Source organism: Pseudochaenichthys georgianus, chromosome 24 (assembly GCF_902827115.2).
Source record: "Pseudochaenichthys georgianus chromosome 24, fPseGeo1.2, whole genome shotgun sequence".
Classification (NCBI taxonomy): domain Eukaryota; kingdom Metazoa; phylum Chordata; class Actinopteri; order Perciformes; family Channichthyidae; genus Pseudochaenichthys; species Pseudochaenichthys georgianus.
The window spans coordinates 24,596,587-24,613,944 of record NC_047526.1 but is presented as its reverse complement, the minus strand read 5'-3'; the positions used below and the strand labels follow the sequence as shown (position 1 = coordinate 24,613,944).

Below are 17,358 nucleotides of genomic sequence, written 5' to 3'. Positions count from 1 at the left end.
ATGAGAACCACAGAATTTAAAAAGGACATTTTTGAAATGTTTTAATTGGGATTTGCACTCTTCCATCACATTAGTCCACGCCCAGATAAATAGCAATGTATATTAGATAATGTAGACAAGGTGTCAGCGTATGACATTGACACATTTGCTGAAGAGGATATGGAGGCCTGAAAGGAAAATCACTATTTGTACTATTTTAATATTTTCTTAGAGTTTTAAAAAGAACGTTTTTTTGTTGTTTAAAGAAGGTGAATTGAAAAGTAATTAAATTGAGGTTCAACATAATGAATTATCTTTCAATAGAAGGATTTACAATCATGCCTGCTTATGATACAGAAACGCTTGTTTTCCATGCAAGGCTTTCCCCTGAGTATTTCTGGAATTAACAACCCAAACTTTATCTCTTGCCGTTTTCTTGTTTACACAATCATATTTTTTCCCTCGCCTCACCGAACTATCACATTATCCTTTCACTTGTTTATTATAATCACTATGGATTACTTCTTACCTTCTCGCATTTAAATATGTGTTCTCAATTTTCTCTCTTGTTTTCTCCGCCTGCAATGTCATCGCCTCTTCCTTCCATCTACTAAAGTATTCATTGTCTCTCCTGTGAAATGTCCATATTTCCCTCCTCCTGCTGCCTACAGATACCTTTCGATCCGGAGGTGATTAGACGAGCTCTGATCGCTGTCCATAACTTTGCTGTCCCTCAAATAAAGGTGCTCTTTTCTAGCATTTCCCCACTTTTTCTTACTCTTCGGTTACTCTGTTGTCAGTGTTTGTACTACAATAACTTTGACCTCTACCAACATGACATTAACCTCTGAAATCTCTGCACTTCCTCGAACACTAAGCAAAGAACAATTAAAACTGTACTCGGATTGTAGAAAAGAAATCTGGTATGATGCTCAATACTGTGTCACAAAACTGAAAACACAGAAGCTTTCTGTTACTGTCACATTTACCTCCCCTCTCTCTTCATTTATTAGGTTGGTCAAGGAGGGAAGGCTGACCTGCCTCCCCTTGAAGGGTCCACAGATTCGGAGCGGGGAACCATTCTTCCCGTGCCCCTGGGCATCAGACCCATCCTGAGTCGCTACCGCATAGAGGTGAGACTTTAACCCCGAGCTCTATTCTTGAGCTCGAGCAAACCCCTTCCCCTGATGCATTTTCCTCTGGTTCAGGTTTTGTTCTGGGGCTTAAGGGACCTGAAGAGAATTAACCTGGCTCAGGTGGATCGGCCCCGTGTGGACATAGAGTGTGCCGGGCGAGGGGTGCAGTCTGTCCTCATTCAGAACTATAAGAAAAACCCCAACTTCAGCATCCTGGTGAAATGGTTTGAGGTGGTAAGTACAGCAGTTTGATCATAGATATTACATTCCTTTTTCTTTTCATAAACTTGACTTGATTTTGGACGGATTTTCTTAATTTTATTTAAATCCTTACAATTGTTAATTATTGCGAGAATAATGCTAACTTCACCCAACTCCATATACTTATTTTTTCCCCAGGACCTCCCAGAGAACGAGCTCCTCCACCCTCCTCTCAACATCCGGGTGGTGGACTGCCGGGCGTTTGGCCGCTACATCCTGGTGGGGTCTCATGCCGTCAGCAGCCTGAGACGATTCATCTACAGCGCCCCGGACAAGACCTCCAACAACTGGGCCTCTGCAGGTTCAACAACCATTCCTTTATTATTGTGATATATTATAATATTCTTAGCGAAAAGCCTATTAACTCTGGGATTTCTCGCGTGTATAGCTCTGATTGGGCATTTTTTATTGATGTATCTCTACACAGTGACAATCATGTGTTGTTTGTTTAAAGGGGACCTATCATGCAAAATGCACTTTTGTACGTCTTTTATACATGAATATGTGTCCCCGGTGTGTCAGGGAACTCACCAAGTGTCAGAAAACACAACCCTCTCCCTTTTCCTCCTTACCCAAATCTCTAAAAACGGGGCTGCAACGGATCTGATACAGACTGATGCAGATTTGAAAATAGTGTGACGTCAGTGACGAGGAGCTCCGCCTATATGGCCAACTCTCCACCATCTCCATCTTTGGTATTTTCAAAAAAACAAACGTATTAATATACCTTATATAGGTATGGCCCTACAATATATTATTCAAATATAGCATGATAGGTCTCCTTTAAATCTGGATTTTTTCTTTCCATGTTTAACTTTCCAAATATAAACAGGAATGATTGGTGGCACATTTGTTGACACCTGTATGAGACATCTTTGGTTTTGCTTCTTTGTTACTTCTGTTATTCCTTTATTTCTTGTGAAAGTCTTATAGGTCCTTTGCAAACATGTTTGAAACAATATTTGCATTTTACTTTTACACTTTGTTTTAACCTTTTAGTAGGAGAGCCAGTAGGACCTGGCTCCTGGAAGGTTTAGGCAATGAGAGGAAATTGTAAACAAAGGAAGGTTAAAACAATGTCCTATTGAGCTCTCTGGTCAATAAAGAATTCATGTTTATTTTTATTAACTTTTCTGATTTCTCTGCTTGCTTTCCGCCCTGACCAACTTTTCCTCCTTCTTCTTCATTTCTTCTTCTTCTTCCTATCTGGCATGTCCTTGGCTGTCCCTCACTCTCCTGCCGCCGGCTGTCTTTGCCCTTTGGCCTCACTCCAGCTAAGCTAATGAATGGCTACATGGTCCTTACCAATGGCGGCTGCCAGCCTCGCTCCTCACCCAGCCTTTCCTCTCGCACCCTCTCTCGCCCCGCAGGTGACTTCATGGTGGACATGGACTCGGAGCATTCGATCCGAAAGATGGACACGGTGGTCAAGTTAGACGCTGTAAGCTAACCCTGTAGAGCCTCTTAATTTATATTGTACAATGTGTGTGATTATATGTGTAAATAGTAGCACTGCTTTATGTCTGTTCCTTTGAACCTGCTTCTGTACATGTGCCGCTCCTTCCTGCCTCATCCATTGTGTGTATTAACCCTTGTGTTGTGTTATGTGACGCTCCCTGTCATAGACGTCTGACGCTGTTGTAAAAGTTGACATGGTAAGTTATCCTTCCTATAGAAATTCGGCTATGAACATATGTACTGAAGTTAACTGGTGCCTCGTTGTGAATAAAATCACTTTAAGTTTCTGAACTGTTTCAACAGACCGAGGAGGAGAGTGACAAAGACAAAAAGAAGAAGAAGAAGAAAAAGAAGGGAGGCATGGAGGAAGAGGAGGAGACGGATGAGAGGGTGCTGGACTGGTGGTCCAAGTATTTCGCTTCTATAGAGACACTGAAGGAGGTTTGTCTGTTGTCCATTCTGGGAATTGAAAAGAAAAGTGGTTTATGTCAGGGATCGCTTCGGGTAACAGTAAAACAGGGGAAAATGTGTTGTCTGGGGATGCAAAAGAGAACGATGAAAGGAATATAAAAAGGTAGAAAAGTGTCAAAAGAATTATAATTTCACGGGGAGACTAGGGTTAGAGGAATGTGAGAATTTGGTTAGGGATATTGCCAAATATCTCAAACAAACTTCCAGAAACCTGCAGGTCCGCTTCAACTCTTACAACTTTTAAATCCAGGCTGAAGACTTTTCTTTTTACAGCTGCTTTTAATTGATATATTCATAATTTCAAATCTCACTCTGCACTGTAACTTGTATTCATGTACCTGTGTTATTGTCTTTGCTTTTTAATGTTTCTAATGTGACTTGTGCTCTTAATGTTTTTCATTTTTGTAAAGCACTTTGAATTGCCTTGAGTTGAAAAGTGCTATATAAATAAACTTGCCTTGCTTTGCCTTGCCATTCTACTCAGTTATATTTAACATCTCCACATGGTTGAAGTCCAACACATTTTCTTGCCTGGTCTTCAGAGCCTCAGAGCCCAGGAGGTGGCCCAGGCCGAGGCTGAGGAGAGGGAGGACCTGGAGATAGCAGCGGAGGCAGCAGGTAATGAACTCGCATCAGACGGGCTCCCTGCCAGGGCTGCCAAAGGCTCTTGCTTTGATTTATTTATCGGATTTTGAGTTGGGATTCTGCGAGTGTAGACACATTCCTGGCTGATGGCATAGAAAATGCCGATCTGTTATGTCCACTGTAACGCTGGGAGAAAGTTGTGTTGAGCTGTGTTATGTCAGTCAGTAGATGGTGTTATTGCTGAGTCCTAAATCCCCTGATATATACTAAGAAGTGCTCTATATTTACTTTGCCTCATTTATTTTTTTATATATGAAGGTATGACTGACCTGTACAATACACATGTGTCCAAAATCTCTGCTTCATACTAATTCTGTACAGTATTTACTACATAGTTACTATCATAGTATACTGTTTTTGTACTATATACACAATGATACTTGAAATTTGAGGCAAGCATGAGGAAAAAAGAGAAAATGTAGCATTGATTCGGAACAAAGAGCATACTTTCTGTTCATTATACCTCAATGCAATACAACACATTTTATAGATGTAAAAAGGAGAGCAGTCAGATTCAAAAACTACTTACATGTATAAATGTACAAAATCTATAGAGAAACTACAGTGAATGATGGAGGGGTTCTGGGCACAGCTCTTGTCTGAGATGTGCGTTCCTGCATAAATCATTATGGGCTTCCTGCTCCTCTTGTCTTTGCTCTCGCGGACTCATCCTTCATCCATGCTTTGAACATGAGCCGAGCATTATCATATGCATGATCATTTCCTACATCAGCATGTCTTCCCAGCTCTGCAGTACACATGAACGCTGGCTTATACAGACTCGCTGAATCAACCTACATCTACACTAAAAACAATCCACTGTTAGACTGCAATCCATGCAGCATAAAACATATTTAAAGGTGCCAGGTGTAGCATAGGAAGATATAGTCAAAGATGGTGAAATAGTTGTGAAACTACATTCCCCACTAGTCACTGATGTATTAACATGCATTCAATACATCATTTAATTAAATACAAATTCATTGATTTATACAATGTCCATATGTTACCTTCCAAAATGTTCCACCTCAAAGAGAAAGAAGAAGAATACAACCCAGTTTGCTCTCCTCACCCAGAATTACTTAAAGGTGGGGTAGGTAATTTTGGAGAAACCAGCTCGAGTGCGCTAGAATTTGAAAATACACAGCTGGAAAAAATCTGCCACTTCCTTACAGAGCCCCTCCTCCAACTCACACAAACGCGCACATGACCAATGAGGGCACGAGATAAGTTTGTGCACAGATGGAAGGCTGACAGGCAGGTAGGCCATCCAATCATTTTAGCCGGGCCGGCTAAAATGATTGGTCGTGCTTTTTACAGTACTACGGCTTCCACAGATGACATTTTTTTATGGATTTGTTGTCAAAGCACTTAAGATATTCATTGCTATCGGGATGTTAAGAGCATTCCATGGAATGTAAAAAGTGTATCTCGAGCCGGTTTCTCAAACTTACCTACCCCACCTTTAAGTTGTACCCTTTACCACCCTAACAATTATCTACAGGTGATAAGTTAAATCAGTAATCAATCATCAGTCATGAAAAACAATGTTATCAGCAGTAAAGTTACTCGACAAATCCATACATTGAACAAGGGGGCATTTGACTTTATGTTCAACATGGGTTCAGGAAATCTTACTCCCCTGATCATTTCGTCTGTCAGCTTTCATGTTGAATGTGTAGTGTGCAACCCTGCGTCCCCACTCATGACTCCAACCACACTTTGTCCACCTCCACTTCCACTCACCTCTCTGATCAGATATCAGACATGATGACCTTATTCTGAAAGGCTTCAAGACAAAAGACAAGAGCAGAGAGAAGAGGTTCTTTAAGGACAAGAAGAAGGGCCAGGCTGCAGAACACTCTGAGAGGAGACCGGTTAAAGCCAAGGTGGACGAGCTGGTGGTGAGTATGTCACTCACACTGAAAAGAAGTAAAGTGCACACAAGATTCTAAATGCAGATACAACTATTTATGTGTTTGTCGACCCATGCAGGTGTACAACAAGGAACTGGAGACTGAGTATGGCAACTTCGCAGACTGGCTCCACACTTTCAACTTGTACAGAGGAAAGGCGGGGGACGATGATGAACACGCTCAGGACGACGACAGGATTGTTGGCAGATTCAAGGTGGGAAAACACTGAGTAAAATTAAAAAGTCCGTCCAGGCCTACGCTTGCTGATAAAAAACGAATTATAATGCAAATGTTGACTTGCTTTTTTAAACGTTTTCTTCCGTGACCCAGGGATCCTTATGTATGTACAAGCTACCTCTGTCTGAGGAAATCACGAGAGAGGCAGGGTTCGATCCTAATATGGGCATGTTCCAGAGCATCCCTCATAACGATCCAATCAACGTCCTTGTTCGTGTCTACGTGGTCAGGGTGAGTCACCTCCTAAACTTCATCTACGCTGCAGTAGAAACACATCATAATAAATGGACACTAATAAATGTGTCTGGTGTTCTGTTTCTCTCTACTTCAGGCTACAGATCTGCATCCTGCTGATATCAATGGAAAGGCTGATCCATATATTGTCATTAAGCTGGGCAAATCAGAAGTCAAGGACAAAGAGAACTACATCTCCAAACAGCTCAATCCTGTATTCGGCAAGTAAGTTGAGGGAAAGATACTCCTCTTTTAGTTTCAGTTTGTCATTTAAATACATTTGAGCATGGATTTGTTGCTCTCCTCACATTCGCTTTAACTTCTTCTTCTTGTTTTGTTTTTCCTCAACCTGTCAGATCATTCGACATCGAGGCCACCTTCCCCATGGAGTCCATGCTGTCGGTGTCGGTGTACGACTGGGATCTTGTCGGCACTGATGACCTGATCGGAGAGACAAAGATTGACTTGGAGAATCGTTTCTACAGCAAATACAGAGCCACCTGCGGCATTTCCTCCAAATACTCTGTGTGAGCATCCATGTGTTTTATCCTTTTCATGTTTTATTCATTGTTAAAGTGTCACTGTACAATATGAAACCAGACGCCTATCTTAATAGATTCTACTTTGTCATTAATGTTAATACATTACATCTAATTGATTCTCATTATATGTTGTGTAGGCATCTCAAATCCTCACTTTCTATGCTCTTATACCTAAAGTTTTCAGAAATGTAATTACCCCCTTGTTCCCTATTATTATCAGACATGGATACAATATTTGGCGAGACCCTATGAAGCCCAGTCAGATCCTGGCGAAGCTCTGTAAGGACGGCAAGATCGACGGACCTCATTACGGGCCGGGTGGCAAAGTCAAGGTGGCCAATCGGATCTTCCAGGGACCGACAGAGATCGTGGATGAGAATGGTACCGCTGCATTTTTCTTTGAAGAATTTCAGATAACATAGCATTTTCAAGGTAGAGTAGAGTAGGGTATAACTACTTGGAATGTCACATTCAGGTTAATTACGAAGAGGTGACACCCATTAACCAGTAATTAACCCATAATTAACCTGTTAATTTTCAAGACGAAAATATGCTAAATTACATAAAATGCAAGGGACACAGCAGGCCGGGAGTTACGAAACGTATACACATCCCGAATAATGTTGAATTGACTTATAGACAGTCAACTGAGTCAGAAATATTAACGGTTAAGCTTTTATGTACCTGATAATTACGTCAACTACATTTAGTCTTCTAAACAATGTGATGGTCATCAAATGTTATCATATATCTTTCAAATGGTCACTGATTTGTTGTTTTCAGATTCAAGTGTTTTGCTTTCAGTTTGCCTCTTCAGCTGCTTTTGTTGGTGTTGATACTCCAGGTCTGAAGAAGCAGACTGAGGAGCATCTGGCCCTGGCGGTGCTGAACCACTGGGAGGAGATCCCGAGGGTGGGCTGGAAGCTGGTCCCTGAACACGTGGAGACCCGACCCCTGCTGAACCCCGACAAGCCCGGCATCGAGCAGGTGGGAAGGAGCCACGCTTGCTTAGACTCATGGAACAGATATAAAGACATTTATAAGTGTGTATTATTCTCTGTGTTCAAAGGGCCGTATTGAGATGTGGGTGGATATGTTCCCGATGGACATGCCTGCTCCTGGACCTGCGTTAGACATATCACCACGGAAACCAAAGAGGTAGGCTGCGGTCCTCATTATAACTATGATGTTTTATAAATATGATTAACTATACATGTAATGCAGTTTTAATGGGGAAGATGTCTCTTGATTGCATTCGAAGTGTCTAAAGTTCTTCAGTTTTTTCAACAGAAAACCTAGTTTTGTCCCAAGTTATGGTGAGTCTGTTCGACTAGTTAGCTCTAGGGCTGTACCGAATATATGTTTTCATATTTAAAGCTTCTATTGAGGTAAATGAAGCTTTGAGTGTTTATCAGGATATTTTTAGACGTCATACCCTAAAAAAACATTCGACTCCTCAATTTGTATCAAATGTTTCATTTGATGTAATGTAGTTTTAATTAAATCAACTTCCTTAAATGGACATATATTTGTATTTCTTCAACATGAATAGCCGACATGAAGGTGTGGGCTGAGGACAGGTCGCTGTGTGTTTCAGAGATTGAAAGAGAGGAGAAGGTGAAAGGTGGAATATTGCATGCAATCATTGTTTTAGTTATGAGTAACTTCCTTAAAACACTTTTTTCCCCAGCCGGCCCAAACATGTGATATTAGCCGAGCCTGTGTTACTCGTGGGATTTGGGTCGGACAGCAAAACACTAGGCAGACTACATAGTGTTTCCCAAATCTGGAATCTAATTACAAATAATTAAGTACCAATGATAAAAGTGTAGCCTTCTCTTTATCCATAAAGAAATGTCTGTGTTGTTTTTACCATTGGAATCTAAATGTTTTAAATGAAGCTCTAAGATATTCGGTACAGCCCTAGAGAGCTCTCCATTTGATGTCCAATATAAGTCCAACTGTGTGTTCCTTCCTCCCCCCCTTACCAGATATGAGCTCAGGGTGATTATTTGGAATACAGACGAAGTAATACTGGAGGACGATGATTACTTCACTGGGGAAAAGTCCAGTGACATATTTATCCGGGGGTAGGTACGGCGGGATGCGGCCACCAAGCCTCGTCCCGTGGGTGTGAGCTGTGTGTGGATTTTTTTTGTTAACCATTCTTTTTTTTGTTTTGTTTCCATTTTTTCTGTGTGCGTTTTCGTGTTGTTTGTCCTGTGTTTGTGGTGTCTGTCGTCCTCTCTCTCTCCTCTGGTCAATGCTCTGCTGCTGTCTAGCTTTGAGCTTCGTGTTGTTATTTGGAACACTGATGACGTAATTCTAGAGGACGATGCTTTCATGACAGGAGAGAAGATGTCTGACATCTATGTCAGGGGGTAAACACACGATACCATCGCATGGCTCGTACAACTCCCCCCCCCCTCCTGAAGCACCCATTTCCTTCTCCCCTTTCCCACTTCCTGTCTCGACTCTCCATCCAGCACGTTACTTGGCTCGTCCCAAACTCTCCAAAAAAGCACGATGAAAACTGTGGCAAAAACTTCAGTCAGGATCAAACCACAAAGACAAGTATATTCATTATCATACTTGTGCCTGAACAACACACAGATATGCTGGGATGGAACGTTTCTTTTTGAACTTGGAAACCACAGAAATATGCTGAGTAATGGATATTTCATTGAACATCTACACTACTATTACTAATTACTATTTTCTTTTATTTCAGACTTCAATTTTATTTTGGCAAACTATCATTTTTCTTTTTTTAATGTCAAACTATCTTTCTTTGTTTTGCCAACGCTTAATTATTTTTTGGTTGTTTTAAACTTCCAATTCCTCTCTTTTCTTTTTCAAACAACTATTTTCTTTCCATTTATCAAACTACTATCTTATTTTATAAGAGTGGACATTAAAGGGTTTAAAAAAAGGGAGAATTATTATTTTGTTTATTATTTGTGGTTTGGTCCTGAATTGTAGATTTGACTTGAAATGATTTTTAATTGAAGACTTTCAAGATATTTCTAATTTAAATGATCAGCTATTTGGAGCGTCCCGCATGTAGAACAGAATCTGCATGGTGTACGACCGAGCACTGATGTGTTTGATAATTTTGTCCTGTTTCTGTACCTTTTTCATGACAGACATTTTGACCTGTTGTAAGTTGTAGTTACATTAGCTTTCCATCCAATGAAATTGCCTCAAATTGAACTCCAAAAAATGATGTGAATAGGAAAGACAATTGATTTCAAACCTCAATTAAGGTGAAGGAAGATGCAGAAAATATTCACAAGATGGAAGTGTACTGTGACCACACACCTATACAAAAAAAGTAGCATTAATATATTATCTTAAGTTCCTCAGTAGAATAATACCAGCTCCTTGGAACACTCAACTTAGTGCAGAACAGTCTTTATTAAAGATTTGAGCTAGTATCTGTGCTTTTCTTTTCGTTACTTGTAAAATGTCTACAATGAAAAGGGTCTCTTGATATATTACTCCTGTTTAGAGTTGATATCAATGTTTTGCACAGCATCCTTGCTCGTGCATTTCCTAACAAAACTCACTTTTCCCTCAGCTAACCCGGTGTCACCCGAGGATGTGTCGCCTCAGGACTGTTCTGTAACAATCCTGCCATCCTCAAACAAGCTTTACATACATGGACGATGATAAAACAAAGCATTTAAATATCGTAACCTACAGAAAGGAGGATAGGGTTGTTTCTGATGGACTTAATGTTGCAATGCAGTGGTCATGATTAGTATGTAGGATCACATAAGATCAGGCATGTTTTGGCAACATGTAGCCGAGCAAAACCCAATACTCTATCACCCACACACAGGTTGAGTTTATACCAGTGCATCTCAGTCACCAAATCAGAGCACTTTCCCTCACATGTTTCCACTCACTGAGATGTTTAAGGGTCACTTGTCAGCTTCCTTATTTTAGTGTTGCATTTTTAAAATCTGAGAGTGCAGCTTCCATGATGTTCTCCCTCCCTAATGAAGCCAGTCTCACTATAGTGTAGGATAGAGCTTCAGCCGGCACGGATTGAGCGTTTGATCCTCTGCAATCTGCATCCAGGCACTAAAGATGAAAGTGTTCAACTGCCAAATTTCAGATCAGTTTCACTAATGACAGTAATGCAAGCTTTGTGTATGCATGGCTTTGAAATAGTGTGAAGCTCCAACATCAAATCAGATGTCACACACGTATATTTATCTGATTTGCCTTTGGAGTGCCACATTATGTGATTTTTGACCTATTAGCATCATCTCTCTTGTTGGCAATCTGATACATTTAACATGTCCTGTGCTCTTGTTTAAATCAAATTAATAATCAGTAACTAACAGACAATTGCAATTTCCAACTTGTTAGACCTTTAAAAGTGCATGACTAACTAAATCAAGCAACACAATCTATTCACTCATCCAAACACTGATCCTTCAAGATCAAGCTAACTGATCTCTGGGTCTCCCACAGATGGCTCAAAGGGCAGCAGGAGGACAAGCAGGACACAGACGTGCACTATCACTCCCTCACCGGGGAAGGAAACTTTAACTGGCGCTTCGTCTTCCCCTTCGATTACCTCATGGCTGAGGAAAAGATCGTCATTTCTAAGAAAGAGTCCATGTTCTCCTGGGATGAGACTGAGTATAAGATCCCTCCTCGCCTCACGCTGCAGGTCTGGGACGCCGACCACTTCTCTGCTGATGACTTCCTGGGTGAGGAACGTTGCAGAACATTTAGCCATCTGATCTAAAATATCCAAAGTATTACCATCCTTGTCTTTTTCTATGGCCACTCTCAGGGGCGATTGAGTTGGACCTTAACCGGTTCCCTCGTGGCGCCAAGACGGCCAAGCAGTGTTCCCTTGACATGATCCGAAATGAGCACGAGCTGCCCACCATTTCTATCTTCAAACAAAAGAGGGTGAAGGGCTGGTGGCCGTTTGTAGCTCGCGATGAGAACGATGACATGGAGCTGACGGTGAGTCAGTTGGGAAATACTTAGCATAGTTTTTTACTGCGATATTGCACTCAGATTCCAGTTATTTGAAAGAGAGTACCTTTTTGTGTTCGTTCCATATTTTTTAGAAAAGTATGTTGGAAATAATTCAAGTTTTTAAATAGAACAAGAAATGTGTTGTTTTTTAGCTGTACTCTGGAAGCAGCAGAAAGGCAGAACTGACTACACTTTCATACTGTACTTGTGTATTTATTGAAGTAATATCACTATGGCAATATTCCACTACATTATTACATATCTTCCTCGTGTGGCCCTTTTCAGCACCACATGTGAAATCACCATCTCGAAATTGCTTGAATAAACATTTCAAAGGAGCCGTTAAAAAGCCACTTACAACAGATTTACAGTTGTTATATTGTAGCGGTATAAAAAAAAGTTCCCAAGATAAATCTGAGGAGTCCAAGGAAGATTGGAATCCTCCGCATTACTGAAAAAGGGTTGAACAAAAATCAGGGATTAGTTTTCTTAAAGCTTCTAGAGAATTGATTTATAATAATGTTGTGTTTGCAGGGTAAAGTAGAAGCTGAGCTTCATCTGGTGACAGCAGAAGAGGCGGAGAAAAGTCCTGTAGGTCTGGGACGAAATGAGCCTGATCCCCTGGAGAAACCAAAGTAAGACATTGACTTTTATTACTAATACATGTAGACTAACACACACACACACACACACACACACACACACACACACACACACACACACACACACACACACACACACACACACACACACACACACGTTTCACTAATTCTATTTGAGGTCGGTTATGTGGTGCAGACATCTCCTTGAATCCTCCTCTTAAAGAATATCACTCACAAAAGGCATGTGTGTATCAGATGTTAAAAATCACCATAAATCAGAACATCATATTTGACCAAGATGTCATTTGGTCATGTTGACCTTAGCACTGCTTCTTCTTGCGCTGTCAAAAGGACACTGTTACACTTTCACAATCGTTTCTCCTCCTACCATCTCCTCACTGTCTCCCTCTGTCTCTCCCCTCCCCTCCTTTGTCTTTGTGACTCCCCCTTTCTCCTTACCCTCTCTCTCTGTTTTACCTCCATCTGCATTCCTTCCTTCCTCTCCTCCCTTCCTCTTTCTAACTCCTTACGTAAAGTCGCCCGGACACCAGTCTTATGTGGTTTCTGGGCCCTCTGAAGTCCATTCGTTACTTCATCTGGCACAACTACCGCTGGCTGATCCTGAAGCTGCTGGGGCTGGTGCTGCTGCTGCTCATGCTGGGCGTCTTCCTCTACTCCCTCCCCGGCTACCTGGTCAAGAAGATGCTGGGGGCCTGATGCGCTGGTAGCCTCCCCCCTCCTCGCTGTCTCTGCTTCCCTGTTTAACCCCTTTTTCTTCCTGGATCTACTTGTCCTAGCAAAACTCAGTTTGTTGTATTTCTCTTCCTATTCTGCCTCTCCTGTTTTGTCTATAAAAGCTGTAGAAGAGCTTCTTGTCGCTATATATTTTCTCAACTCTTTTTTCGCAAAACGAAACATAAGGGTAATATCAAAGGCTCTGAATTAGCCCTGAGCGAAAAAATGCTAACACACTTAGCACAGAACTCACATTAAAATACCCTTTTTACTTATCGTATCTGCACAAACAAGATATCGATTAGCAAGCTGACATTCCACAGATTCTACAGGTATTAGAATCATCACTGAGCGACCAGAACTCGCGGCGAAATGACAACAAACAACAACAAAATTAGCTTTACGGGACCAAATCGGAAAATAAGTCTTACCGTTGCTGTGTTCTGATCAAAAGTTGTGTTCAATGGCATTAAAACGGTAAAAACGCTGCTGAAGGTTAATCCATAGGTTAATAATCCAATGTGTCTGTGTCACTTTGAAATGATTACTGATAATCCATCATTCCATTTTATGTCAATAACGGAGATTTCATATAGAGCTGCTAACGATAGCTACTAGAGTGTATGACAGCTTCCGGTTCCGGGGCATTCTGGCTACGCATCACTCATTCACCAATGGGTAATGTTTAGATGGATTTTAGGAACTCCCCCTCGATTCTATTGGCTCTAATGGTTAAAAAGAGGTGTCAATCATCAAAATTGACCGGCGGGGGCCAGGCGGGGGAAAATGTTTTTTTCTAAATCTCTCTAAAAAGGTAAAATGTCACTTGTTTTGCATCAATCTTGATACAGGGTACTTATTATATGTTATAGTTTGGATTCCTAAAGCTTTTAGTTTCCGATCCCATCATTCAAGGGTGGTTTTCACTATAAGTAATGTTTTTTTTTGGACGGACACTATAATTTACATTTTTTTACTATGTTCAATCTGAAAATCATTATTGATTCTGACTTCTCTACATCCAACTCACAGGTTTATCATTGCTTTGAGAAAAAAGATGATTAATTCACCCCTTTTAGAAGTGAAGTTATCGTCATTTGTTCTGGGAATGTCATTTTCGAGCCAGAGGCCCGAAAAACAGGCTCGGGACTCAACTGGTTAAAGAAACAAACAACAGTATTTGTAGTTGTTGGTCAATCATCCATCCATAATCAACATCTTCATTGTGTTTATGTTTTTATTGTATAGCTTTTACTCTGCGATGTGATCCTCTGACACATTATTGATAGAAATGTGCGCATGCTGTGAAATAACTCATAAATGCTTATTACCAACTAACGCCATCTTTCTCTCTCCCATACTTCATCCCATTTGTCTCCCTTTCTCCATCCGCCATCACTCACCCTTCATTAACTCCTTATTTCCACCACCTCCCTCTAGTCGCCCAGACACCACCTTCCTGTGGTTCCTGAGCCCGCTGAAAGCCATCCGCTACCTGGTGTGCAACCGCTACAAGTGGCTGATCATCAAGATGGTGCTGGCCCTGCTGCTGCTCATCATGCTGGGCCTCTTCCTCTACAGCATGCCGGGCTACCTGGTCAAGAAGCTGCTGGGGGCCTGAGGGGCTGCTGGGGGGACGGGGGAGGTGGCCGGCTAGATACATGGACGGAGAGATGGGGGAGACGCAGAGGGCGGATGGAGAACCAGAAGGAGAGAACAAGGAGAGAACAAGGAGTCGCAGAGCGCTTATCACAAGTCATGTTTTCCTGCTCTCTGCTCCGTTGTGATTCAGCTCGCCACCTCCCACTTTCGCTCTGGCAGAAACCAGCGAAATGACTCTTTCCCCGCTAATCATGAGAAAAAACTGTCTAATGCTTCATCAAACCTGCAGCAAGCCTAACACATCTAATATCTGGACTCCATCCTTGAACTGACTAGAAAGCAATCCTTTGTCACAAAGTGTAAACCGTGATATTATTTTCAAGCAATGTTACATGACAGCGAATGTTTATTTATCTTTTCATACAACCTTTATTTATTCATGAAATGAAATCTGAGTGATGGGTTAGTGGTCAGACGATTGCATGAACAATCCTTTCAAGTGATGCTGTGAGATCTCACTTTACTGCTACGATCAACTGCTGTTGATTTACGTCAAAAATGAAACTTTTTTGTAACACTTTGCTCTAACCCTACTTCTTGAGGATTTATAAGCACTATATGAATATGTATCTAATTATTTAATGTAGAACACACTATAATATGTAGTAAGCAGAATTGAAGACGTTTGTAAGTGATTATTACAATATTTGTCAACAATTATAACTGTCTTCTATGAGGATTTCTTTTATATTTGTACACCTTTCTCTTTACTATAATATCCTTCATTATCTGTTTCTACACCAGCTTTCACTAATGAGTGCCCATATGAGTTATAGTTGTAGACAAACACATACATGATCACTTATAGATGCTTTTAACTACATCTATTCAATGTTTATTTGAGTCGGATGGATTAGAGCTAAGAGTTACCTTCTTTTTTTAACTACTATAGCTCTTGCAGTTTTTGCACACTTCAAGAATAATAATGAAGAAACACAAACAGATGTATATTTTCCTAATGAAATCCAATGAGACCTAGAACAATATGACTTCAAAATTAATAAAATAATTAATAAGTGTACAGGGTTTTAGTTCAGATGCAATGTTAAAATGTTAAATCTCTTGAAGCCAATCAGCAACGCCAGGCTTGAATCAAATAGTGTTTGCAAATAATTATCAAAAGAGAATACAAATGAATAATTTGCGAATATCTTTTGACTTAATCTGGTCCAAATGCAACAAACACTTCAAGGTCCTTACTGTTTTCTACAAAATGTAGACCTATATGTCGATATGCATGCGTCATTGTGATAAGTGGCCGCAGAGGTCGTGTGTGTTGGCATGACTGTCTCTCCAGATCACAACCCTGCTCTCTTCCACATTACAGGTATATAATGTAGAGATGATTTCACGGGGACATTGTTAAAGTGCACTTGAGTGGAGCGGGGGTCCGGTGTTGATTCTCTAAACTCCCGCTCCATATCAAATGGCGTTGTGTGTCGTGTGCCGTGTGCGTTGCTCTTCTTTCAATTTGCCTGTGCCTGACCTGACTTGTGTTGCCGTCTGTTTGTAATTCTGTGTTTCACCAATTACAGAGTTACTGTTTGCACTACACTTGCCTGTTTTTACAATCAATTACTGTTTATATATGTGTGGAAGTGTGTGCAATGTTTGTCTCTCTGCAATTTGAAATAAACCGAATTCAATGAACGTGTTTGCAGTTGTTTAAGCAGCTATTTAAATGTTTTTATATGGATAACAAAAGTCAAATTAAGAGAAGAAAACTCATAGTAGAGTATGACATACACATTTATTTTAAATGCTCATAGTATAGTATTTCCAAAAATATCATTAAAGAAAATATATTACAGTATGCTTTAAAAATACAAAAAATATATAATATACTAAGTCATAGAAAAATATTAAAAAGTTTTTATTTTTAACCTTTTTGGTTAGTTATTCAAAATGAATAAATACAATTGCATTTTACATCTAATTAGTATGACAAAGAATTAACTGAAATATGTGTGTATCTCTTTATAGTCTCTCACAGCGTTGACAAGTAAAAGAAAAACGTATTAAAGCAAATACTTTAGTAAAAGTTTTTTTGGATGCACAAAATGTATACAGTAACAAAAGTAATTATGATTTGATACTTCTACCCCTGCATCAATCTTCCCTTCTTCCTCTAAGTTGAATGATACATGTGTATTGATGGAGTGTGTCTGTGCAGTCGTCCCAGCAGCAGCCTGTCCTGGCTGCTGTCCCCCCTGAGGACCCTCTGTCTGCTGGTCTGGAGGCTCTACAGGCTGCCCTGCCTGCTGCTGCTGGCCGCCCTGCTGGGGCTCCTCTTCCTCGCCCTCCTCCTCTTCTCCGTCCCCTCAGAGCTCAGCCACAAGCTCTTCAACAGCGCTGGATAAACGGCTGTAATGTACCTTTCTGTTTACTCCTTGTGTCCCACATGGACTTCTGTGTGACTGCCTATGTAGCAGTTACTTGTTTTTTTATCTAGCAGAGCATAACAAATAAAAAC

General features: G+C 40.7%; 1 protein-coding gene across 7 annotated transcripts in view; it reads left to right on the top strand.

The window, feature by feature from the left end:
* The window catches only part of otofa (otoferlin a), a 73,618-nt gene extending 58,774 nt beyond the window's left edge, over nucleotides 1-14,844 (top strand). For 2 of the 7 annotated variants that reach the window (XM_034076030.1, XM_034076027.1), the window contains exons 27-47: nucleotides 651-722; nucleotides 993-1,112; nucleotides 1,188-1,349; nucleotides 1,515-1,677; nucleotides 2,651-2,817; nucleotides 3,002-3,031; nucleotides 3,138-3,275; nucleotides 3,848-3,923; nucleotides 5,709-5,854; nucleotides 5,946-6,080; nucleotides 6,197-6,334; nucleotides 6,435-6,562; nucleotides 6,694-6,864; nucleotides 7,100-7,260; nucleotides 7,724-7,866; nucleotides 7,949-8,037; nucleotides 9,162-9,260; nucleotides 11,365-11,606; nucleotides 11,693-11,871; nucleotides 12,421-12,521; nucleotides 14,664-14,844. In XM_034076030.1, the coding sequence (XP_033931921.1) occupies nucleotides 651-722; nucleotides 993-1,112; nucleotides 1,188-1,349; nucleotides 1,515-1,677; nucleotides 2,651-2,817; nucleotides 3,002-3,031; nucleotides 3,138-3,275; nucleotides 3,848-3,923; nucleotides 5,709-5,854; nucleotides 5,946-6,080; nucleotides 6,197-6,334; nucleotides 6,435-6,562; nucleotides 6,694-6,864; nucleotides 7,100-7,260; nucleotides 7,724-7,866; nucleotides 7,949-8,037; nucleotides 9,162-9,260; nucleotides 11,365-11,606; nucleotides 11,693-11,871; nucleotides 12,421-12,521; nucleotides 14,664-14,844 (2,841 nt within the window). Of the gene's footprint in view, nucleotides 1-650; nucleotides 723-992; nucleotides 1,113-1,187; nucleotides 1,350-1,514; nucleotides 1,678-2,650; nucleotides 2,818-3,001; nucleotides 3,032-3,137; nucleotides 3,276-3,847; nucleotides 3,924-5,708; nucleotides 5,855-5,945; nucleotides 6,081-6,196; nucleotides 6,335-6,434; nucleotides 6,563-6,693; nucleotides 6,865-7,099; nucleotides 7,261-7,723; nucleotides 7,867-7,948; nucleotides 8,038-8,870; nucleotides 8,970-9,161; nucleotides 9,261-11,364; nucleotides 11,607-11,692; nucleotides 11,872-12,420; nucleotides 12,522-13,024; nucleotides 13,213-14,663 lie in introns of all 7 variants that reach the window. The other 5 variants (XM_034076028.2, XM_034076029.2, XM_034076031.1 and 2 more) reach the window with 5 other exon arrangements.
* Nucleotides 14,845-17,358: the final 2,514 nt, after the last annotated feature.